At 47.4% G+C, this 24258-nt stretch overlaps 1 protein-coding gene and 1 long non-coding RNA gene across 3 annotated transcripts in view; both read right to left on the bottom strand.

Moving 5' to 3' along the window:
• The window catches only part of LOC140419167 (uncharacterized), a 415920-nt gene that overhangs the window by 307649 nt on the left and 84013 nt on the right, over positions 1 to 24258 (bottom strand). The window lies entirely within an intron of this gene.
• Positions 1921 to 10528, bottom strand: LOC140419145 (uncharacterized). 2 transcript variants are annotated; one of them, XM_072502910.1, is made up of 2 exons: positions 9390 to 10528; positions 1921 to 3378 (listed from the first exon to the last, which is right to left on the bottom strand). In XM_072502910.1, the coding sequence occupies exon 2, from the start codon at positions 3269 to 3271 to the stop codon at positions 2057 to 2059; it is 1215 nt and encodes a 404-aa protein (XP_072359011.1). In that variant the 5' UTR covers positions 3272 to 3378; positions 9390 to 10528; the 3' UTR covers positions 1921 to 2056. The 2 variants fall into 2 exon arrangements, with proteins under 2 accessions (XP_072359011.1, XP_072359010.1); XM_072502909.1 differs by lacking the exon at positions 9390 to 10528 and adding an exon at positions 4818 to 4892.

Genomic DNA, 24258 nt, shown 5'->3' with positions numbered 1-24258 from the left:
CGTAGAATCCTGTTCGGCTGGCGGTCAGCAGCACCACCGCAAGCAGCAGACTGGCTGTCCAACCTCTCGGAATCTCTCCTAATGGAGAAAATTTAATACGCCATCCGAGTGTCAGACGACCTCTTCCACAGAACGTGGGAGCCATTCACCCGATTGTTCCGGGACTCGTTTGTGGCCAACAAACAAGGAGAAGAATAGCCAGGAACCAGGGGAAAGCAGCCAAAGCATGAGAGGGTGAGATAGAACGAGAGATTGGGGGGGTGGGTGGGAGAACAACTCATTCTAAGAGGCACGAAAGGCGAACCGCGGGGGTGGGGTGAGAGGACGGAAGGGATAGGGAACAATAGAGGCGAGCCAGGGAGGTATGGGGGGGGGGGGGGGGACGTTAACCAACCTGACATCCACAGGAACAGAGAAAAAGGAGAATACAGGCGGAGGACGGGAGGGCCGGCTGCAGCGGCAGCGTGCACGAAAGACAACGGCGGCAAAATCCGACCGGGAGAAGCGAGGGCCATCACCGGCACCAGGCCCACTTGAGGATTGCCCTCCGGAAGTGCCTCGCCGGCACAAACGGATGCCTACTTACATGTATATACAAATATCCTGTGTACATAACGGTGAAATATACTCTGTACAAAAATCCAATAAAAAACATTTTTTTAAAAATCGGAGATGTGAAGAGGCCAGAATGAGAAGAGTGCAAACATCTCCGAGAGAGAGCACAACTGGAGATTACAGACATAGGGAGGGGCGAGGCCAGGGAGGAATTTGAAACAAGGATGTGAATTTTTAAATTGAGGCATTACCAGACCAGGAGCAAAGTCAGTGAGCACAGGGCTGATGGTGAACAGGACTTGGTGTGAGAAAGCACTCAGGCAGCAGAGTTTTGGATGATCTCACGTTTCCGTGTGGGGTGAATGTGAGAGGCTGGACAGGAATGTATTGGAATCATCAAGTCAAAGGTAACAGGGGCATGGATGAGGGTTTCAGCAGCAGATGAGCTGGGGGTGGGGATGGACACAGGTGACATTATGGAGATTGAAATATCTGATATTAGTGATGGTGTGGATATGGGGTCAGAAACTCATCTTGGGGTCAAATCTGACACGGAGATTGCGCAGAGTGTGCTTCAGTCTCAGACAGTTCGCAGGGAGAGGGATGGACTCGGGAGTTAGGGAACGGCATTTCTAATGGGGACTGAAGACAATGGCTTTGATCTTCCCGATATTTAATTGGAAGAATTTTCTGCTCATTCAGTACTGGATGTGGGATAAGCAGTTTGATAATTTAGTAACAGTGGAGGAATGGAGAGGGATGGGAGTGAGGTAGAGCTGGGTGTTGTCAGTGTCCATGTGAAAACTAACAATGTGCTTTTGGATGATGTCACCTTGTGGCAGCGTGGAGATGGGAAATAGGAGTGGCCGAGGACAGATCCTCGGGGGACACAGATGAAAAGAATTTTGGAAAGGCAGGTTGGAGATGGGGTGCTAGTTTGCAAAGGTGGTGGGATGAACACTTTTTTAAAAAAAGGATGATTGATGATAGTGAATTTAAGAGAGAATCACTAAGGATATCAGTCACATGGAGAAGTTGGATAGTCAGCATTTTTCTGAGGATAGGGTCAAAGGAGCAGAAGGTGGGTCTCATGGACAAGGTGAGCTCTGAGAGGGAAGGAGATAGAGAAACTGGAGAAAGATGTAGTTCAGGGCTCAGACTTTGAGGAAATGTAGAAATAGTTTGGCCTGGTGGGTTAGTGGGAGGGAAGCAGCAGAGGCAGCTGATCAGATTGTCTCAACCTTGGTGACAAAGAAACTCCATGAGCTCCTCACACTTGTTGTTGGAGGTGAGGATGGAGGAGACGGGGGAGAGGGAGAACACTCCAAAAAGAACTAAGTTGTGTTTGAGACTCAACACACTGTGTTTAGCACAAAACTGATTTATTTGACCATTATCTACAATATTAGTGAAGATATATGGGCTGGAGTTTACTAACATCAGCAGAAACAGACCCTAATAAACATGGTTCAGTGTGGATATGATTAATCACAAAATCCAATCACTGTTGTTCATTGTGAACATGCTGGTGTTTGCAGAGGGTGGATGAGGTAGTAAATCCCTTCCCACACTCTGGGCAGGCGAATGGTCTCTCCCCAGTGTGAACTCGCTGGTGTCGCAGCAGTGTGGATGACTGAGTGAATCCCCTCCCACATTTGGAGCAGGTGAATGGCCTCTCCCCAGTGTGAATTCTCTGGTGCGCAGTGAGTTGTTCTGGTCCCCTGAAACCTGTCTCGCAGTAAGAGCACTTGAATGGTCTCTCGTCAGTGTGAACGCGTTGATGGCGGATCAGTTCCCCAGAACTTTTGTAGCACTTCTCGCAGTCTAGACATTTAAATGATCTCTCAGTGGTGTGAACACGTTGATGATACATCAGTTGCCGATGACTTTTATAGCACTTTACACAGTCCGAGCATTTAAAAGGTCTCTCATCAGTGTGAACACTCTGGTGTTTCAGCAGGGTGGATAAATCAGTGAATCTCTTCCCACACTCTGAGCAAGGGAATGGTCTCTCCCCAGTGTGGACTCGCTGGTGCGTCAGCAGTGCAGATGACTGAGTGAATCGCTTCAAACACTCTGAGCAGGTGAATGGTCTTTCCCCCGTGTGAATTCGTAGGTGCACAGTGAGTTCTTCTGATCGCCTGAACCCAGACCCACAGTGAGAGCACTTGAACGGTCTCTCATCAGTGTGAACAATTTGATGACGCATTAGGTCCAGGGAACTTTTATAGTACTGCCCACAGTCTGGGCATTTGAAAGGTCTCTCCTCGGTGTGAATTCGCTGGTGTTTCAGCAGGTTGGATGACTGAGTGAATCCCTTTCCACACTTGGAGCAGGTGAATGGCCTCTCCCCAGTGTGAACTCGCTGGTGCGTCAGCAGCCCTGATGTGCGAGTGAATCCCTTCCCACACTCGGGGCAGATGAATGGTTTCTCCCCACTATGAACTCGCTGGTGTCTCAGCAGCTGGGAGGATTGAGTGAATCCCTTCCCACACTGTGGACAGGTGAATGTTCTCTCCACAGTGTGAACCCGCTGGTGTTGCAGCAGGTTGGATGATCGAGCGAATCCCTTCCCACACGCAAAACAGGTGAACGGCCTATCCCCAGTGTGACTGCGTCGATGAGATTCCAACTCAGATGGGGATCCAAATCCCTCCTCACTGTCTCCACATTTCCAGGGTTTCTCCTCAGTGTGAATGTTGCCGTTTTCTTCCATGTTAAAAATTCATCGATATTCAGTTTACAACTAAATGGGGAACTGCGTCCGATTATGACGTGGTTTGCTTTGTGTTTCTTGATTGCAAATCCTCCCTTTCGAGTATTCTGTGAAATTGATTTGAAACAGAAAATAGGGAGTGAGAAAAAACCCACTAAAACACAAAGGCAGGTTCTGAAATTGAGCTGAATGAATCTGGTCATTTGTGGGGCCGGCACTAGGAAAACAATGACCAGGAAAGCTGCTGGATTTTTGCAGAAAACCAACTGGTTCATTCATGTCTTTCAGTGAAGGGAACTTGCCACCGTTGTGGACCGAGACAAGACTCTGCCCTCTGTAACAACATAATAGGAGAAGTAGAACATTTGGCCCGTCGAGCCTGTTCCACCATCCAGCACAATCATGGCTGATCTTAATCTTCAACTCCACTTTCCCATCAGTTCCCCAGATCCTTTTGACTTCCCAAGAGACCAAAACAATAATAATCTGTACTATTGTCACAAGTAGGCTAATCCGCATTATAACACTGCAATGACGTTACTGTGAAAAGTCCCTCGTCGCCACATGAAATGAATGAAAATGAAAATCGCTTATTGTCACAAGTAGGCTTCAAATGAAGTTACTGTGAAAAGCCCGGTGCCTGTTGGAGTACAGAGAGGGAGAATTCACAATGTTCCCCGAATAGCACGTATTTGGAACTTGTGGGAGGAAACCCACGCCGACACAGGGAGAACAAGCGTGAATCGAACGTGGGACCATGGCGCTGTGAAGCAACAGTGCTAACCACTGTGCTACCATGCCGCCCTCAATTCCCTCCATCTCAGCCTTAAATATATTCAATGATGGTACACCCACAACCCTATGGGGTAGAGAATTTTGTGATAAGAGAAGCAGCGAGGGGAAGTGAGAGACACAGAGCGAGAATGGGAACAGAGGGACAGGAAAAGGTGTGGGAGACACAGAGCGATGGAGAAGTATTTTATAAACCTACAACTGAAGTACAATTTCCCAAACCCTAAAACTGCACCTTCTAGATGGACCAGGTCATCTTCGTGACTTGCCTGACTGTATTGGATTTCCTCTATTTGAATATGGGGCAGAGCGAGATCTTTGCCTTCAGTCCCCAGTACAAACTCCTTAGCCACTGACTCCAGCCCTCTCCCTGGGGATTGTCTGAGGCTGAAGTAAACTATTTACTAATTCCCAAACCGAGATTCTGAGCACACATTCACATCACCAACAGGGCCGCCTATTCCCACGATAGTAAGATTGACCGACTCCACCCTGGTCTCATGGGCGGATCCTATTGGCCCCAATAAAGATGGCGGCCGTGCATGCGCTCTGCTGCCCAGTGCCCCCTATAAAGATGGCCCCAACTTCGTCTATTGAACAAGATGGCGGCTGCATAATCGGTCCAAACACGGGACCTCGAGCTTTTCATTTGTGGTATAAGGCCTCCATCCGGTTTTATTAAAGCTTCCCTTCCTGCCCCAGGTGTTTATGAAGCCTCCCCTCTCGCCCACCGCCTCCATTTAACCTCACTCACCTGCTGTCTCCAATCACTTTCTGCTCTTCCTGCGACTCCAACATCACCCCATCCGCCCACTGCCAACACCCGCACTGCGCACGCTCCAGCATGAGCGGTAGTGCGCCTGCGCAATTAACGCCCGTAGTGAAGTTAGGGCATATTCACCGTCTCAGTGCATGCTGGGTAATCAAATCGCCATTACGACGAGATATTGTTGAATACAAATTCATCTTTCGTGGTCCGATTATAATTTGAACCACAGATGTAAAACGCTTAAGTCCGCATTATGAATGGTGGGGGATCTGCTCCATAGAATACAGAGAAGGAGAGGGTTGGCGTAGTTATTGTGGTAGATGTTGTTGCCAGCAACATCGGTAGCATACAGCAAGAGGTTCTCCTCTGGGAGCATGAGCATCTTAGATTGGAATTAAATAGCGAACAAAAAAGTAATACCCTCCAAATTTAACGAACAAAGACAAGGCAATAGTCAAAGTAGCAATACAGGCAATGATAACCAGAGTTATCAGATATGTACAAATATAATGATGCAACAGAGGGTCAAAGTAGGGAAACAGGATAGAAAGAGATTTAAATGCTCTCCATCTGAATACACCAGTATTTGTAATAATATAGATGAACTGATGGCAGAGATAGAAATAAATGTGCATGGTATCGCAGCCAATACAGGGATGTGTTTGCAAAGTTGCTGAGGCTGGAAACTGAATATTGCGGGGTAGTTGACTTCACAGAGGATAGGACGAGATGAAAGGGTATGTTCTGTTGATCACATTTGAGATCAACACAGTCGTGAGAAATTATCCTGGCTCAGAAGATGAAGATGTGAAAATGAAATGAAATGAAAATCACTTATTGTCACAAGTGGGCTTCAATGTAGTTACTGTGAAAATCCCCTAGTCGCCACATTCCGGCACCTGTTTGGGGAGGCTGGTACGGGAACTGAACCATGCTGCTGGCCTGCATTGGTCTGCTTTCAAAGCCAGCGATTTAGCCCTGTGCTAACCAGCCCTTGATTAGATGTAGAATTACGTCTCAGATGTAGAATTAGCTTGTCTGGAGATAAGCAAAATAAGCGTAGTAAGTCACGGTTGTACTTAGTAGTTTAAATGTCACCTAACAGAAGCAGCCTGGTCGATTTATAATTGCTGCAGAAATAATAGGGACTTGTGAGAAAGGTAATCGTAGGTATTTATCACCTGGATATGAATTGGATAATGTGAAATGGCAGGGGTAGGATTCAAGATGGCTGCCTTGTCTATACCCAGGACAGTTTAAGTGAAAGGTGGTGGCATGGTAACACAGTGGTTAGCACTGCTGCTTCACAGCACCAGGGTCCCAGGTTAGATTCCTGGCTTGGGTCATTGTCTGTGCGGAGTCTACACGTTATCCCAGTGTCTGCGTGGATTTCCTCCGGGCGCTCCAGCTTTCTCCCACAAGTCCCAAAGATGCTTGTTAGGTGAATTCTCCCTCAGTGTACCCGAACTGGCACCGGAGTGTGGCAACTAGGGGATTTTCACAGTAACTTCATTCCAGTGTAATGTAAGCCTACTTATGACACTAATAAAGTTCATTATTATTTAATTTTTATTTATTCAAGGGATGTGCATTAACGGGCTTGGCCAACATTTATCGCTCATCCCTACGTGACCTCAAGAAGTTGGTGGTGAGCTTCCTTCTTGAACCCCTGAAGTACCTGAAGTGTTGGTACACACACAGTACTCTTAGGGAGGGAGTTCCAGTGACAGTGAAGGAATGGTAATATATTTCCAAGTTAGGATGGTGAGTGATTTGGAGGTGAACTTCCAGGTGATGGTGTTTTCATATATCTGTTGTCTTTGTCCTACTGGATGGTCGTGGTTGGGGGTTTGGAAGGTGTTGTGTAAGGAGCTTTGGTGAGTTTCACCAGTGCATATTGTAGATGTTACACACCATTGCCACTGTTTGTTAGTAGTGGAAGGAGTGAATGTTGTGGATGGGGTACCAATCAAGTGGGCTGCTTTGTCCTGGATGGTGTCAAGCTTCTTGCCTGTTGTTGGGAGCTCCACTCAGGCAAAGGCAGAGTATTGCATTACACTTATGGGTAGCATGGTGGTTAGCACTGTTCAGAGGTGGTAATGCCATTGAATGTCAAGGGGCATTGGTTAGATTCTCTCTTGTTGGAAATGGCCATTGCCTGGCACTTGACTGGCTTGAATGTTACTTTCCACTTATCAACCCAAGTCTGGATATTGTCCAGGTCTTGTTGCATTTGGAAATGAACTGCTTGAGTATCTGAGGAGGTGTGAATGGCACTGAACATTGTGCAGTGATCCCCAAGATAAATAAGTTTATTCAAAGATAAAGGTTTACTGAACAACTTTGAGATATTGACCTTCACAACGTCATGCAGGTGACCAATCTGTAGAAACCTAACCCTCTCAGGCTCCTTCTCTGACAGCAATTTCTGTGGAACGTAGCCTCGGTAGTCTTTAGCACTTGGCTAACAAGACCTTTGGAACCTCTATTTTATCCTCCAAAGTGACCATGAGCTCACCATAAGACATAGGAGCAGAATTAGGCAACTCAGCCCATCGAGTCTGCTCCACCATTCAATTATGTCTGATATTTTTCTCATCCCCATTCTCCTGCCTTCTCTCCATACCCCTGATCCCCTTGTTAATCAAGAATCTATCTATCGCTGTCTTAAATGCACTCAGTGATTTGACCTCCATAGCTTTCTGCGGCATTGAGTTCCACAGATTCACCACCCTCGGGCTGAAGAAATTCCTCTTCATCTTTGTTTTAAAGGATCGTCCCTTTAGTCTGAGATGGTGTCCACTGGTTCTAGTTTTTCCTACAAGTGGAAACATCCTCACCACGTCCATTCTATCCAGGCCTCGCAGTACCCTAGAAGTTTCAATAAGATCCCCTCTCATCCTTCTAAACTCCAACGAGTACAGACCCAGAGTCCTCAACCATTCCTCATACAAGAAGCTCTTCATTCCAGGGATCATTCTTGTGAACCTTTTCTGGACACTTTCCAAGGCCAGCACATCCGTCCTTAGACATGGGCCCAAAACTGCTCACAATACTCAAAATGGGGTCTGATCAGATTTTATACAGACTCAGAAGTACATCCCTGGTCTTGTATTCTTTCCTCTTGACATGAATGCTAACATTGCATTTGCCTTCTAACTGCCGACTGAACCTGCGCATTAACCTTAAGAGAATCCTGAATAAGGACTCCCAAGTCCCTTTGTGCTTCTGATTTCATAAGCATTTTCCCATTTAAAAAATAGTCTATTCCTAAATTCCTCCTTCCAAAGTGCATAACCTCACACTTTTCCACATTGTATTCCAGCTGCCACTTTTCGCTCACTCTCCTAGCCTATCCAAATCCTTCTGCAGCCCCCCTCAATACAATCTGTCCCTCTACAGATCTTATCATCTGCAAACAGTGCCTTCAGTTCCTTCTTCCAGATTATTAATGTACATTGTGAAAATTTGTGGTCCCAGCACAGACCCTAGGCTAACCACTAGTCACCGGTGGCCATCCTGAAAAAGACCCCTTTATCACCACTCTCTGCCTTCTGCCAGTCAGCCAATCCCCTATCTATGCCAGGATCTTACCCTTAACACCATGGGCTCTTAAACTTATTTAACAGTCTCCTATGCGACACATTGGCAAAGGCAAGAGTTGGGCTTGTTGCAACATGAAAATTGTTCAATTTGATCACTAGATTAATTTATGACTGGATGGTAATTACTTGAATCACCATCTCTCATTATCTTGGACAGGAATACAATTGAACTGTTTCATAATATCCCTTTATCTGATTCTGTACAATTCCTTATTCATACCGTTTCAAATGTTGAGGTTAATCAGAGTTGGAAGGTCTCTCTTGCCAGTACATTTATCCTCATTGCACATTCTTTACATACACAACAATTAGGCTTTTACATTTTTACAACAAATAAAAGTGAGCCTTTCACTATAACTACTGATTAGTTAATTGTAACTCAATGAAGGCTCACTTCTTACTCAAGCATTACAGACTGGTAGGTAATGAAAACAGTAATCGAGAAAAGAGTTGAAGCTTTTCATCTTCCACTCATTAGGACATTCGCAAGAATAGAAAATGTAAAGGGAACAACAATTTAAACTTCATGAGAAGAGAGTGTTGATTTGTTGATAAGTGGACTCTGATTGGTAGAGGTGTTGCCATGGGGAGGCATTGCCGTGGAGAGACATTGCCATGGAGAGGCATTGCTATGGAGAGTGCACCAGTTAACTGATGAGACAAGCTTTGTTTAAATTCAAACCAGGCAGGTTGACTCTGATTGTATCAGGGCATTTCCTGTGGAACGAGCCATGTAAAATTGCCATCAACCCAGATGACCATAGGCTGCTTTCCCCTTTGAGGGGGAGAGATGACTGGTGGTGATTTAACCTGAGGATCACCACATCCCAGACGAGGGGCAAGGTTGAGAAGGAGGGGCCTTCCTGAATAACCTCAGCCGGTATCAGGATTGAACCCGCGCTGCTGGCCTTGCTCCACATCCCAAACCCGCAATCCAGCCAATGGAACACACCTGTCATTATTTTGTTCAGTTCAAGCAAGCATATGAGTTTCCAGCTTCTTCGGTCTGCATTGATCAGGGCTCTGTGTAGTCACAGATGTAGCTTCTGGAACACAGATGTAGCTTCTAGAACCACTCTGAAAGCCCAAATGATAATCTTAAATTGGGTGCCAGCGTAATTCTTACAACAGTCAGAATTGCTTAACAAATATTATCCAATTGCGGATCACATCTAATGTAGCACAATGGGTTTTGGGTTTTGCAGCACTCAGCATCGCCGAATCAAGGTTCATTACTAATAATAATCTAGTAATCTTTCTTATTGTCACAAATAGGCTTATATTTTTAAAATTCATTTTTATGGGATGTGGGCATCGTTGGTTAGGTCAGCATTTATTACCCATCCCTAGTTGCCCTTCAGAGAGTGGTAATGAGCTGCCATCTTGAACCGCTGCAGTCCTTCAGGTGTAGGTACACCCACTGTGCTGTGAGGGAGGGAGTTTCAGGATTTTGCTCAGCGACAGTGAAAGAACGGGGACATATTTCCAATTTAGGATGGTGAGTGACTTGGAGGGAACCTCCAGGTGGTGGGGTTCCCAGGTATCTGCTGCTCTTGTACTTCTAGATGGTAGGGGTTGTGGGTTTGGAAGGTGCTGCCAAAGGAACCTTGGTGAGTTACTGCAGTGATCTTGTCAAGGTACACAAGGTTGCTACTTTCTGTCGGTGGTGCAGGGTTTGAATTTTTGAGGAAGATGGAGCAATCAAGCGGAATGCTTTGTCCTGGATGGAGTCAAGCTTATTGAGTGCTGTTGGAGCTGCACTCATCCAGGCAAGTGGAGAGTATTCCATTACACTTACTTGTGCCTTGTAGATGGTAGACAGCCTTTGAGGGGTCAGGCGGTGAGTTACTTGCCATAGTTTTCCTCGCCTTTGACCTGCCCTGGTAGCCACAGTATTAATGTGGCTGGTCCAGTTCAATTTCTGTTTAACACTGCAATGAAGTTACTGTGAAAACGTAATTATCACCTTCATCATCAGTGACTTTATGTAGTTCAATCTATAGTTAATAAAGAAGAGTTAGGGACTTCCGGGTGCGGCGATGACCAGCTGAGTCGCACGTTTCGGCAGCTCCCGGTGAAACGGACTTTTGGGCTCTTGATAGGAGCCCCAACGGCAATTTTGACGGCTAAAAACACTGTGCGGTAAACCAGAAGGGAATCCCCCCTGGATACGGATGAAAAAAGGAGAAAGTGGCCGGATTGCAGTGGATCCTTTAGAACAGCGGCAAGGAAGGCAAGCAAAAACCAAGATGGTGTCGGAAGGTGGCAGTTTAACATGGGGCCCTGAACAACAAGAGTTCTTGAAATGCTGTGTGGAAGAGCTCAAAAAGGAAATGAAGAAAGAGCTGTTGGCCCCGATACTACAGGCGATCGAAGGGCTAAAGGAGGAACAAAAGACCCAGGAGCGGGAGCTTCGGGTCGTGAAGGCAAAGGCAGCCGAGAATGAGGACGACATACAGGGCCTGGTGGTGAAGACGGAGACGCATGAGGCACATCAGAAACGATGTGTGGAAAGGTTGGAGGCACTGGAGAACAACGCAAGGAGGAACAACCTGAGGATTCTTGGTCTTCCTGAAGGTGCGGAGGGAGCGGACGTCGGGGCATATGTGAGCACAATGCTGCACTCGTTAATGGGAGCGGAGGCCCCGGCGGGTCCGTTGGAGGTGGAGGGAGCATACCGAGTGATGGCGCGAGGACCGAGACCAGGAGAAATTCCCAGAGCCATAGTGGTGAGATTCCTCCGTTTTAAGGATAGAGAAATGGTCCTTAGATGGGCAAAGAAAACTCGGAGCAGTAAATGGGAGAACGCGGTGATCCGCGTTTATCAAGACTGGAGTGCGGAGGTGGCGAGAAGGAGGGCGAGCTTTAATCGGGCCAAGGCGGTGCTTCATAAAAAGAAGATAAAATTTGGAATGCTGCAACCGGCAAGACTGTGGGTCACATATCGAGGGAGGCACCACTACTTTGAGACGGCGGATGAAGTGTGGACTTTTGTTGTGGAAGAAAAACTGGAATGAGCGGGTTATTAAAAAGAACGTTTGAACAAAGTGGTGGGGCGAATGTGGGGGGCAAAGAGGGGGGTTAAAAAGGGGGGAAAGAGGAGTTTTATGTACTAATCCTGCGATGTGGTAACTTTTCTCTCTTCCACAGGTGGTGATGGGGGGAGGAGGGGAGGTGGAGGAGATGGGGCGTTGGCCATTGGGGGCGGGGCCCAGGGAGAAGCACGGGCTTGGTTCCCGCGCTATGATAATCATGGCGGGAATAGAGAAGCAGGAAGGAGGGGGCGTCGCACGGTGCGAGCCGAGGTCATGGGGGGAAGCCGAGGTCGGCCAGAGTTCGCTGACTTCTGGGAGCAACATGGGGGGAGTAATTACGCTAGCGGGGGATCTAGCGGGGAGGGGGGAATTACTGGGTTGCTGCTGCTGGGGAGAGGGGGAAGCTGGTATGGGAGGGGATGGGCGGGGGGGGCACCGCCTGGGGGAAGATACAGCTGCGTGGGAACTGGGTGAGGAGCTGGAAAAAGGGGATGGCTAATCGACAAGGATGGGGGGGGTAGGAAGCCCCCCAACCCGGCTGATCACGTGGAACGTGAGAGGGCTGAACGGGCCGATAAAGAGGGCACGGGTACTCGCACACCTTAAGAAACTTAAGGCGGATGTGGTTATGTTACAGGAAACGCACCTGAAACTGATAGACCAGGTTAGGCTACACAAAGGATGGGTGGGGCAGGTGTTCCATTCGGGGCTAAAACAGGGGGGTGGCTATATTAGTGGGGAAGCGGGTAATGTTCGAGGCAAAGACTATAATGGCGGATAACGGGGGCCGATACGTGATGGTGAGTGGCAAACTACAGGGGGAGACGGTGGTTTTGGTAAACGTATATGCCCCGAACTGGGATGATGCCAATTTTATGAGGCGGATTCACCAAAGAGAAGGAATTGGTAGATGTTGAGTCTGGAGAAGGGGGTGTAGATAGCCTGGGTCACATTGTGATCCAAAAAGACGAGGTGTTGGGTGTCTTAAAAAATATTAAGGTAGATAAGTCCCCAGGGCCTGATGGGATCTACCCCAGAATACTGAAGGAGGCTGGAGAGGAAATTGCTGTGGCCTTCACAGAAATCTTTGGATCCTCGCTGTCTTCAGGGGATGTCCCGGAGGACTGGAGAATAGCCAATGTTGTTCCTCTGTTTAAGAAGGGTAGCAAGGATAATCCTGGGAACTACAGGCCGGTGAGCCTTACTTCAGTGGTAGGGAAATTACTGGAGAGAATTCTTCGAGACAGGATCTACTCCCATTTGGAAGCAAATGGACGTATTAGTGAGAGGCAGCACGGTTTTGTGAAGGGGAGGTCGTGTCTCACTAACTTGATAGAGTTTTTCGAGGAGGTCACTAAGATGATTGATGCAGGTAGGGCAGTAGATGTTGTCTATATGGACTTCAGTAAGGCCTTTGACAAGGTCCCTCATGGTAGACTAGTACAAAAGGTGAAGTCACACGGGATCAGGGGTGAACTGGCAAGGTGGATACAGAACTGGCTAGGCCATAGAAGGCAGAGGGTAGTAATGGAGGGATGCTTTTCTAATTGGAGGGCTGTGACCAGTGGTGTTCCACAGGGATCAGTGTTGGGACCTTTGCTGTTTGTAGTATATATAAATGATTTGGAGGAAAATGTAACTGGTCTGATTCGTAAGTTTGCAGACGACACAAAGGTTGGTGGAATTGCGGATAGCGATGAGGACTGTCTGAGGATACAGCAGGATTTAGATTATCTGGCGACTTGGGCGGAGAGATGGCAGATGGAGTTTAATCCGGACATATGTGAGGTAATGCATTTTGGAAGGTCTAATGCAGTTAGGGAATATACAGTGAATGGTAGAACCCTCAAGAGTATTGAAAGTCAAAGAGATCTAGGAGTACAGGTCCACAGGTCATTGAAAGGGGCAAAACAGGTGGAGAAGGTAGTCAAGAAGGCATACGGCATGCTTGCCTTCATTGGCCGGGGCATTGAGTATAAGAATTGGCAAGTCATGTTGCAGCTGTATAGAACCTTAGTTAGGCCACACTTGGAGTATAGTGTTCAATTCTGGTCGCCACACTACCAGAAGGATGTGGAGGCTTTAGAGAGGGTGCAGAAGAGATTTACCAGAATGTTGCCTGGTATGGAGGGCATAAGCTATGAGGAGCGATTGAATAAACTCGGTTTGTTCTCACTGGAACGAAGGAGGTTGAGGGGCGACCTGATAGAGGTATACAAAATTATGAGGGGTATAGACAGAGTGGATAGTCAGAGGCTTTTCCCCAGGGTAGAGGGGTCAATTACTAGGGGGCATAGGTTTAAGGTGAGAGGGGCAAGGTTTAGAGTAGATGTATGAGGCAAGTTTTTTACGCAGAGGGTAGTGGGTGCCTGGAACTCGCTACCGGAGAAGGTAGTGGAAGCAGGGACGATAGGGACATTTAAGGGGCATCTTGACAAATATATGAATAGGATGGGAATAGAAGGATACGGACCCAGGAAGTGTAGAAGATTGTAGTTTAGTCGGGCAGTATGGTCGGCACGGGCGTGGAGGGCCGAAGGGCCTGTTCCTGTGCTGTACATTTCTTTGTTCTTTGTTTTGGATGCTAGGACGCATTCAGGACCTAGAGATGGGAAAGCTGATGATGGGGGGAGATTTTAATACGGTGTTGGAACCAGGGCTGGATAGGTCAAAGTCCAGGACTGGAAGGAGGCCGGCAGCAGCCAAGGTACGTAAAGGTTTTATGGACAGATGGGAGGTGTAGACCCGTGGAGATTTAGCAGACCTAGGAGTAAGGAGTTCTCGTTTTTCTCCTATGTCCATAAAGTCTACTCGCGAATAGACTTTTTTGTGCTGGGAAGGGCGTTGATCCCGAAGGTGAGGGGACCGGAGTATACGGCTATAGCCATTTTGGATCACGCTCCACACTGGGTAGACTTGGAGATAGGGGAGGAAACAGGAGGGCGCCCACCCTGGAGAATGGACATGGGACTAATGGCAGATGAGGGGGTGTGTCTAAGGGTGAGGGGGTGCATTGAAAAGTACTTGGAACTCAATGATAATGGGGAGGTCCAGGTGGGAGTGGTCTGGGAGGCGTTGAAGGCGGTGGTTAGAGGGGAGCTGATATCAATAAGGGCACATAAAGGGAAGCAGGAGAGTAAGGAACGGGAGCGGTTGCTGCAAGAACTTTTGAGGGTGGACAGACAATATGCGGAAGCACCGGAGGAGGGACTGTACAGGGAAAGGCAAAGACTACATGTAGAATTTGACTTGCTGACTACGGGCACTGCAGAGGCACAATGGAGGAAGGCACAGAGTGGACAGTACAAATATGGGGAGAAGGCGAGCAGGTTGCTGGCACACCAATTGAGGAAAAGGGGAGCAGCGAGGGAAATAGGGGGAGTGAGGGATGAGGAAGGAGAGATGGAGCGGGGAGCGGAGAGAGTGAATGGAGTGTTCAAGACATTTTATAAAAAAATATATGAAGCTCAACCCCCGGATGGGAGGGAGAGAATGATGGGCTTCTTGGATCGGCTGGAATTTCCCAAGGTGGAAGAGCAGGAAAGGGTGGGACTGGGAGCACAGATCGAGGTAGAAGAAGTGGTGAAAGGAATTAGGAGCATGCAGGCGGGAAAGGCCCCGGGACCGGATGGATTCCCAGTCGAATTCTATAGAAAATATGTGGACTTGCTCGCCCCGGTATTGACGAGGACCTTTAATGAGGCAAAGGAAAGGGGACAACTGCCCCCGACTATGTCTGAAGCAACGATATCGCTTCTCTTAAAGAAGGAAAAGGACCCGCTACAACGCGGGTCCTATAGACCTATTTCCCTCCTAAATGTAGATGCCAAGATCCTGGCCAAGGTAATGGCAATGAGAATAGAGGAATGTGTTCACTCTATTGGTCCACGAGGACCAAACTGGGTTTGTGAAGGGGAGACAGCTGAACACGAATATACGGAGGCTGTTAGGGGTAATGATGATGGCCCCACCAGAGGGGGAAACGGAGATAGTAGTGGCGATGGATGCCGAGAAAGCATTTGATAGAGTGGAGTGGGATTATTTGTGGGAGGTGTTGAGGAGATTTGGTTTTGGAGAGGGGTATGTTAGATGGGTGCAGCTGTTGTATAGGGCCCCGATGGCGAGCGTGGTCACGAATGGACGGGGATCTGCATATTTTCGGCTCCATAGAGGGACAAGGCAGGGATGCCCTCTGTCCCCATTATTGTTTGCACTGGCGATTGAGCCCCTGGCGCTAGCGTTGAGGGGTTCCAAGAAGTGGAGGGGAGTACTTAGAGGAGGAGAAGAGCACCGGGTATCTTTGTATGCGGACGATTTGCTACTATACGTGGCCGACCCGGCGGAGGGGATGCCAGAAATAATGCGGATACTTGGGGAGTTTGGGGATTTTTCAGGGTATAAATTGAACATGGGAAAAAGTGAGTTGTTTGTGGTGCATCCAGGGGAGCAGAGTAGAGAAATAGAGGACCTACCGTTGAGGACGGTAACAAGGGACTTTCGTTACCTGGGGATCCAGATAGCCAAGAATTGGGGCACATTGCATAGGTTAAATTTAACGCGGTTGGTGGAACAAATGGAGCAGGATTTCAAAAGATGGGATATGGTATCCCTGTCAATGGCAGGGAGGGTGCAGGCGGTTAAGATGGTGGTCCTCCCGAGATTCCTCTTTGTGTTTCAGTGCCTCCCGGTGGTGATCACGAAGGCTTTTTTTAAAGGGATTGAAAAGAGCATCATGGGTTTTGTGTGGGCCGGGAAGACCCCGAGAGTGAGGAAGGGATTCTTACAGCGTAGCAGGGATAGGGGGGGGGCTGGCACTACCGAGCCTAAGTGAGTATTATTGGGCCGCTAATATTTCAATGGTGAGTAAGTGGATGGGAGAGGAGGAGGGAGCGGTGTGGAAGAGATTAGAGAGGGCGTCCTGTAGGGGGACTAGCCTGCAGGCTATGGTGACAGCCCCATTGCCGTTCTCACCGAGGAACTACACCACAAGCCCGGTGGTGGTGGCTACACTGAAGATTTGGGGACAGTGGAGACGGCATAGGGGAAAGACTGGAGCCTTGGGGGGGTCCCCGATAAGAAATAACCATAGGTTTGCCCCGGGGGGAATGGATGGGGATATGGAATGTGGCAAAGAGCAGGAATAACGCAACTGAAAGATCTGTTTGTGGATGGGAAGTTTGCGAGTCTGGGAGCGCTGACCGAGAAATATGGGTTGCCCCAAGGGAATGCATTCAGGTATATGCAACTGAGGGCTTTTGCGAGGCAACAGGTGAGGGAATTCCCGCAGCTCCCGACACAAGAGGTGCAGGACAGAGTGATCTCAAAGACATGGGTGGGGGATGGTAAGGTGTCAGATATAAATAGGGAAATGAGGGACGAAGGGGAGACTATGGTAGATGAACTAAAAGGGAAATGGGAAGAAGAGCTGGGGGAGGAGACCGAGGAGGGGCTGTGGGCAGATGCCCTAAGCAGGGTAAACTCGTCGTCCTCGTGTGCCAGGCTAAGCCTGATTTAGTTTAAGGTATTACACAGGGCGCATATGACTGGAGCACGGCTCAGTAAATTTTTTGGGGTGGAGGATAGGTGTGCGAGGTGCTCGAGAAGCCCAGCGAATCATACCCATATGTTTTGGTCATGCCCGGCACTACAGGGGTTTTGGATGGGGGTGACAAAGGTGCTTTCAAAAGTAGTGGAGGTCCGGGTCGAACCAAGCTGGGGGTTGGCTATATTTGGGGTTGCACAAGAGCCGGGAGTGCAGGAGGCGAGAGAGGCCGATGTTTTGGCATTTGCGTCCCTAGTAGCCCGGCACAGGATATTGTTAATGTGGAAAGAAGCCAAGCCCCCAGGGGTGGAGACCTGGATAAATGGTATGGTAGGGTTTATAAAGCTAGAGCGGATTAAGTTCGTTCTAAGGGGGTCGGCTCAAGGGTTCACCAGGCGGTGGCAACCGTTCGTCGAATACCTCGCAGAAAGATAGATGGAATGGAAAAAAGAAGGCAGCAGCAGCAGCCCAGGATCCGGGGGGGGGAAGAGAGGAGGAGGAACCAGAAGGACTCTCTGGGTTGTTAATATATACTGTATAATATGTATATGTCGTTGCGACAGATAATTATATATTGTACTGTTAAATTATATCTTTGGAGAGTGTTACTTGCGATAAGGCAGTTGCCAATTAGGGTTAGTTTTCATTTTTGTTATTTATTATTTATTCATTTTTTGTTTATAAAATAGGTCATTGTTATTTGTGTTGTTATAATATTGTGTAAAGGATGCACAATGTACTGTGTTGGTTGACCAAAAATTTTCAATAAAATATTTATTAAAAAATAAATAAAGAAGAGTTACTAAATGTGAAACAGCTGAAAGAAATTGGAGATAAAATGGCTTCCTTGACCTTGTTACTTATAACAATGATTACAGTATGAATACAGTATGAACAAGATTGATTTTTAAAACTAAAAATGACTCCCCAGGCCTCCCTACATTTTCCCACATTGCAACAGTGACTCCACTTCAAAAGTACTCCATGGGCTGCAAAATGCTTTGGGAAGTCCTGCGGTCGTGAGAGGTGTAATAAGAAATGCATTTTTTTCAATTGGCCACAAATTTGTATATGGTACATTTCGTCATTAATAAAGATTCACGTTTTGACTTCCGGTTGCGGCGATGACTAGCTAAGCCGCACGTTTAGGCGGCTCCAGCTCCAACGGACCTTTGGGCTCTTTTAAGAGCCCCAACGGGAAGTTTTCGCACAACGAAACCCGGTGTGGGGTGAGTTAATAGGGAGTCCCCCCCAACGAAAGAAGAAAATATCGGCGGCGGCGGCTACATCGCGAGGAATCCTCGACGAGAGGGACAGAAAGGAAAAAGAAGCAAGATGGCGGCGGAGAAAGCCCAGGCGACATGGGGGCCCGATCAAGACAAATTTTTAAGACGGTGTGTGGAGCTACTAAAGAAGGAGGTGCTGACCCCGATGCTACAGGTAATTGAGGGGCTTAAGGAGGCACAAAGGACCCAGGAGACAGAGCTCCGCGTGGCGGAGCAGAAGGTGACGGATAATGAGGACGAGATCCTGGGCCTGGCGATCAAAACACAGACGCACGAGGTGCTCCACAAAAAGTGCATTGAAAGGATTGAGGCCCTAGAAAACAGAGCACGAAGGAAGAACCTTCGGATCCTGGGTCTCCCTGAGGGAGTGAAAGGAGCGGACTGCGGGGCTTACGTGAGCACGATGCTAAGCTCGCTGATGGGAGCTGAGGCCCCTGCGGGCCCCTTAGAAGTGGAGGGGGCTCATCGGGTCCCGGCGAGGACACCAAAGGCGGGAGAACCACCTAGGGCGACAATCGTGCGATTTCACCGCTTCAATGATAGAGAAGTAGTTCTGAGATGGGCCAAAAAGGTACGGTGTAGTAGATGGGAGAATGCAGTGGTACGGGTGTACCATGATTGGAGTGCGGAGGTGGCGAGAAGGAGGGCGAGTTTTAATCGAGCCAAGGAGGTGTTACACAAGAAGAAGGTGAAGTTCGGGATGCTGCAGCCGGCGCGACTATGGGTTACGTACCAGGAGAGACATCACTACTTCGAAACGGCGGAAGAAGCATGGACCTTTATTAAAGATGAGAAAGTTTCAGTTTATGTTAATTGATTAGTTTATCATGTTGGTTAGTTACCTTTTATTAGACTGTGGTTAACATGCTACATGTACTGTTAAATTTTTCTTTTTCTTTTTATGTTTGATTTGTAAAGGGAAAAAATTGTCATCGAAAGATTTCAATAAAATATATTTAAAAAAATAAAAATAAAGATTCATGTTTCAATTTTATAAAATGACCATGTCTTTGACACCATGTTAAATACTCTGAAAATCCAAACACACTTTCTCCTGAATTATTTGTTTGAAAACACAGTGAAGTTTTGTGATTTGGAATCCGCTGCCTGCATTGCGAGACTGTTTTCCAAAAGAAAGGAAATGAAAATTGCAGGGAAAAGGGATTAACTGGGTAGCTCTTTCAAACAGACAGCATGATCAAGATTGGCAGAGTGGCCACCTCCTAACCTCTTCGTTTTGTCTGCCACTCAAGTGAGTGGTAATGACCTGGAATACACTCCCCATGAGTGTGGGAGAAACAGAGATGATGGAATAATTTAGAAAGGACACTTGTGGAAAATACAGGGAAATGGGACTCACTGAATTGTTCTCGCGGAACCAGCAGGAACGTGATGGGCTGAATGAGTGGAAATGTGCATTCCCAGGCTCAAATAGTATCAGCCCCCTGGAAGCAAAGTCATGAAACCGGCCAGTCCAGCAGAAATAAACTCTCTGATCCTCTCTCTTCACCAACTGTCAGAAAGAACACGGTTCAGTCCTGAATGTGATTAACAGCAGAATCCAGCCAATGGAATCACTTGTGAACTCGCCGGTGTCTCAGCAGGTTGGATAATTGAGTGAATCCCTTCCCACACACTGAGCAGGTGAATGGCTTCTCCCCAGTGTGAACAAGTTGGTGTCTCTGTAGAGCAGATGGATCGCTGAATCCCTTCCCACATTCGGGGCAGGTGAATGGCCTCTCCCCGGTGTGAACGCGTTGGTGAACAATCAGGTTGCAAGACTGACTGAATCCCTTCCCACATGCAGAGCAGGTGAATGGCCTCTCTCCGGTGTGAACTCGCTGGTGTGTCTGCAGGTGTGCTGAATTCCTGAATGCCTTCCCACAGTCAGAGCAGGTGAATGGCCTCTCCCCAGTGTGAACCGGCTGGTGTGTCAGCAAGTGTGATGAATCCCTGAATCCCTTCCCACACTCAGAGCAGGTGAACGGCCTCTTCTTGGTGTGCACATGCTGATGTTTTCGCAGGGTGGATGAATCACTGAATCTCTTTCCACAGGCAGAGCAGGTAAACGGTCTCTCTCCAGTGTGAATGCGTCGATGGGTTTCAAGAGCAGACGGGAACAGAAATCCCTTCCCACAGTCCTTACATTTCCACAGTTTCTCCATCATGTGGGTGTCCTTGTGTCTCTCCAGGTTTGACAGTCAGTTACAGCATTGTCCACACATGGAACATGTGTATGGTTTCTCCTCGCTGTGAATGGTGTGATGTTTCTTCAGGCTGTGTAACTGGTTAAAGTTCTTTCCACAGTCAGTTCACTGGAACACTCTCGTTCGAGCGTGTGTGTGTCTCGGTGCTTTTCCAGTCACTGATGATTAAAATCTTTTGACACAGAAACATTTTGCACTCTAGATTCAAAATCTGATGATATTCAGCTCTCAATGAATCGATTGGCTGTGTCAGATCGCAGCATGACATTTGTTTTTAGATTTGTGTCTGAAAATCCTTCCCTTCTGATATCCTGTAAAAATAGTTTTTCCAAAAGTCATCACTGTAAATCCAGGATAAAAATTCAGAACAGATAATTTTAGTTTCTATGGAAAATTATTTCCTTTCTTTCCCCCCAAAAGTTGTAAATCACCGTCTCACACACTCTCTGTTCATTCTCACTCTGCTGTGCCTGATATACACACTTCCAATTCTCAAGGTGCCATTTATCTAGATTCATGCTCACTACTTCCTTTTCAGCACACAGAGATCTGAAAATCTTCATGCAAGTAGTTGGTCTAAATTTATAAGTGCATTTTAGTGGGCTCAAGAATGTGTGAGATATTACTTCATTAGATACACAGAGGTGGTTTGAAGGTATCATTTATTTTGGCAGTGAGTGATCATTATATGGAACTCACCATCTCCAAGGATGGTGGAAGAGGAGTTGATCAAAAATTCCAAAATGGATATTCAAGGAAATAAACCTACAGATGAATGGGGATATAGAGGGGGAATGGGACTGATGAGATTTTCTGCACAGAGTCAGCATGGACTTGAGGGGCTGAATGGACTCCTTCTCTACTGTACTAACTGGCTGGAAATATGTAATGTAGCTTTGGTACTATCTTACAGAATAGAAATAATTATAAATTAACTTTACTGCATAGCCATAAATAATAAATTTAATATGTACCATACAAGAACTAGACATATTAATGTTGCTACAATCTCCATAGGGACCAATAACCTGAAAATAAACACATTTCCAGAGAACCCCAACTGTCCAAAGATTCACAGGTTAGGTAGATTGGCTGTGTGAAAAATACTCCTTCAGTGTCCAAAGATTTGCAGGTTAGGTGGATTGGCCATGCTATAATTGCCTCTTGGTGTGAAAAAACGTGCATGTTAGGTGGATTGGCCATGTTACAATTACCCCTTGGTGTCCAAGGATATAATAATAATAGCTTGTCACAAGTAGGCTTCAATGAAGTTATTGTGAAAAGCCCGTAGTCGCCACATTCCTGCACCTGTTCGGGGGGGGGCCAGTACAGGAATTGAACCTGCGCTGCTGGCATTGTTTTGCATTACAAGCCAGCTACTTAGCCCACTGTGCTAATGCAGGCTAACTGAGGTTACAGGGATAAGGCCCAAGTAGGGTACTCTTTCAGAGGGTGAGTGCAGACTCGATAGGTCGAATGGCCTCCATCTCCACTGTTGGACTTCCATGGATTAAATTGCAGGATAAGGTTTCACTTTTTAAAAAAAATCGAACAAATAATAAACCAAATAAATAAAACTGGCCTCCCCGAACAGCCGCTGGAATGTGGCAACCAGGGGCTTTTCACAGTAACTTCAGTGAAGCCTACTTGTGACAATAAGCAAAGGGCAGCACAATAGCACAATTGCTTCACAGTTCCAGGGTCCCAGGTTCGATTCCGGCTTGGGTCACTGTCTGTGCGGAGTCTGTACATCCTCCCCGTGTGTGCGTGGGTTTCCTCCGGGGCTCCGGTTTCCTCCCACAGTCCAAAGATGTGCAGGTTAGGTGGATTGGCCATGATAAATTGCCCTTAGTGACCAAAATTGCCCTTAGTGTTGGGTGGGGTTACTGGGTTATGGGGATAGGGTGGAGGTGTTAACCTTGGGTAGGGTGCTCTTTCCAAGAGCCAGTGCAGACTCGATGGGCTGAATGGCTTCCTTCTGCGCTGTAAATTCTATGATAAATTCTATTAAACTTTATCAATGTCACAAGTAGACTTACACTGACACTGCAATGAAGTTGCTGTGAAAATCTCCCCAGTCACCACACTCCAGTGTCTGTTCGGGTACAGAGGGAGAACTCAGGATGTCCAATTCACCTAACAAGCACATTTTTGGGACTTGTGGGAGGAAACCGGAGGACCTGGAGGAAACCTATGCCGACATGGGGAGAAAGTGCTGACTCTGCACAGACAGTGACCCAAGCCGGGAATCGAATCCAGATCCCTGGCGCTGTGAAGCAGCAGTGTTAACGTGCTGCCCATGTGAATCAACATAAATGAATCATGTATTAATCATACCGGTACCAAAGAAGAACCAGGCAATGTGCCTCAATGACGACCGACCAGTGGCCCTGACTTCAGTCGTAATGAAGTGCTTCGAGAGGTTGATTATGAAGCGCATCACTTCCATACTCCCAGAACGCCTTGATCCACTGCAATTCGCATACCGCTGCAACCGGTCCACATCAGAAACCATTTCCCTGGCCCTACACTCATCCCTAGAGCATCTCGAAAACAAGGACTCTTACATTAGACTCCTATTTATTGACTACAGCTCCGCCTTCAACACCATAATCCCAGCCAAGCTCATATCAAAGCTCCAAAACCTAGGACTTGGCTCCCCACTCTGCAACTGGATCCTCGATTTTCTGACCAACAGACCACAATCAGTAAGAATGAACAACAACACCTCCTCCACAATAGTCCTCAACACTGGCGCCCCGCATGGCTGCGTACTTAGCCCCCTACTCTACTCCCTGTACACACACAACTGCGTGGCAAAACTTGGTTCCAACTCCATCTACAAGTTTGCTGACGATACGACCATAGTGGGCCGGATCTCGAATAACGATGAGTCCGAATACAGGAAGGAGATAGAGAACCTAGTGGAGTGGTGTAGCGACAACAATCTCCCCCTCAATGCCAGCAAAACTAAAGAGCTGGTAATTGACTTCAGGAAGCAAAGTACTGCACACCCCTGTCAGCATCAACAGGTGGAGATGGAGATGGTTAGCAGTTTCAAGTTAGCAGAGATGGTTAGATGGAGGTGGAGGTGGAGATGGTTAGCAGTTTCAAATTCTTAGGGGTGCACATCTCCAAAAATCTGTCCTGGTCCACCCACGTCGACGCTACCACCAAGAAAGCACAACAGCACCTATACTTCCTCAGGAAACTAAGGAAATTCGGCATGTCCACATTGACTCTTACCAACTTTTACAGATGCACCATAGAAAGCATCCTATCAGGCTGCATCACAGCCTGGTATGGCAACTGCTCAGCCCAGGACCGCAAGAAACTTCAGAGAGTCGTGAACACCGCCCAGTCCATCACATGAACCTGCCTCCCATCCATTGACTCCATCTACACCTCCCGCTGCCTGGAGAAAGCGGGCAGTATAATCAAAGATCCCTCCCATCCGGCTTACCCACTCTTCCAACTTCTTCCATCGGGCAGGAGATACAGAAGTCTGAGAACACGCACGAACAGACTCAAAAACAGCTTCTTCCCCACTGTCACCAGACTCCTAAATGACCCTCTTATGGACTTATTTCATTAACACTACACCCTGTATGCTTCATCCGATGCCATTGCTTTTGTAGTTACATTGTATATGTTGTGTTGCCCTATTATGTATTTTCTTTTATTCCCTTTTCTTCTCATGTACTTAATGATCTGTTGAGCTGCTCGCAGAAAAATACTTTTCACTGTACCT

The sequence above is a fragment of the Scyliorhinus torazame genome, chromosome 5 (genome assembly GCF_047496885.1).
Source record: "Scyliorhinus torazame isolate Kashiwa2021f chromosome 5, sScyTor2.1, whole genome shotgun sequence".
NCBI classification, from domain to species: domain Eukaryota; kingdom Metazoa; phylum Chordata; class Chondrichthyes; order Carcharhiniformes; family Scyliorhinidae; genus Scyliorhinus; species Scyliorhinus torazame.
This window is presented reverse-complemented; position numbering and strand designations above follow the sequence as displayed.

Bases quoted from the DNA above. Each gene is read 5' to 3' on its own strand.
- LOC140419145 (XM_072502910.1), bottom strand. From the start codon at position 3,271: ATGGAAGAAAACGGCAACATTCACACTGAGGAGAAACCCTGGAAATGT.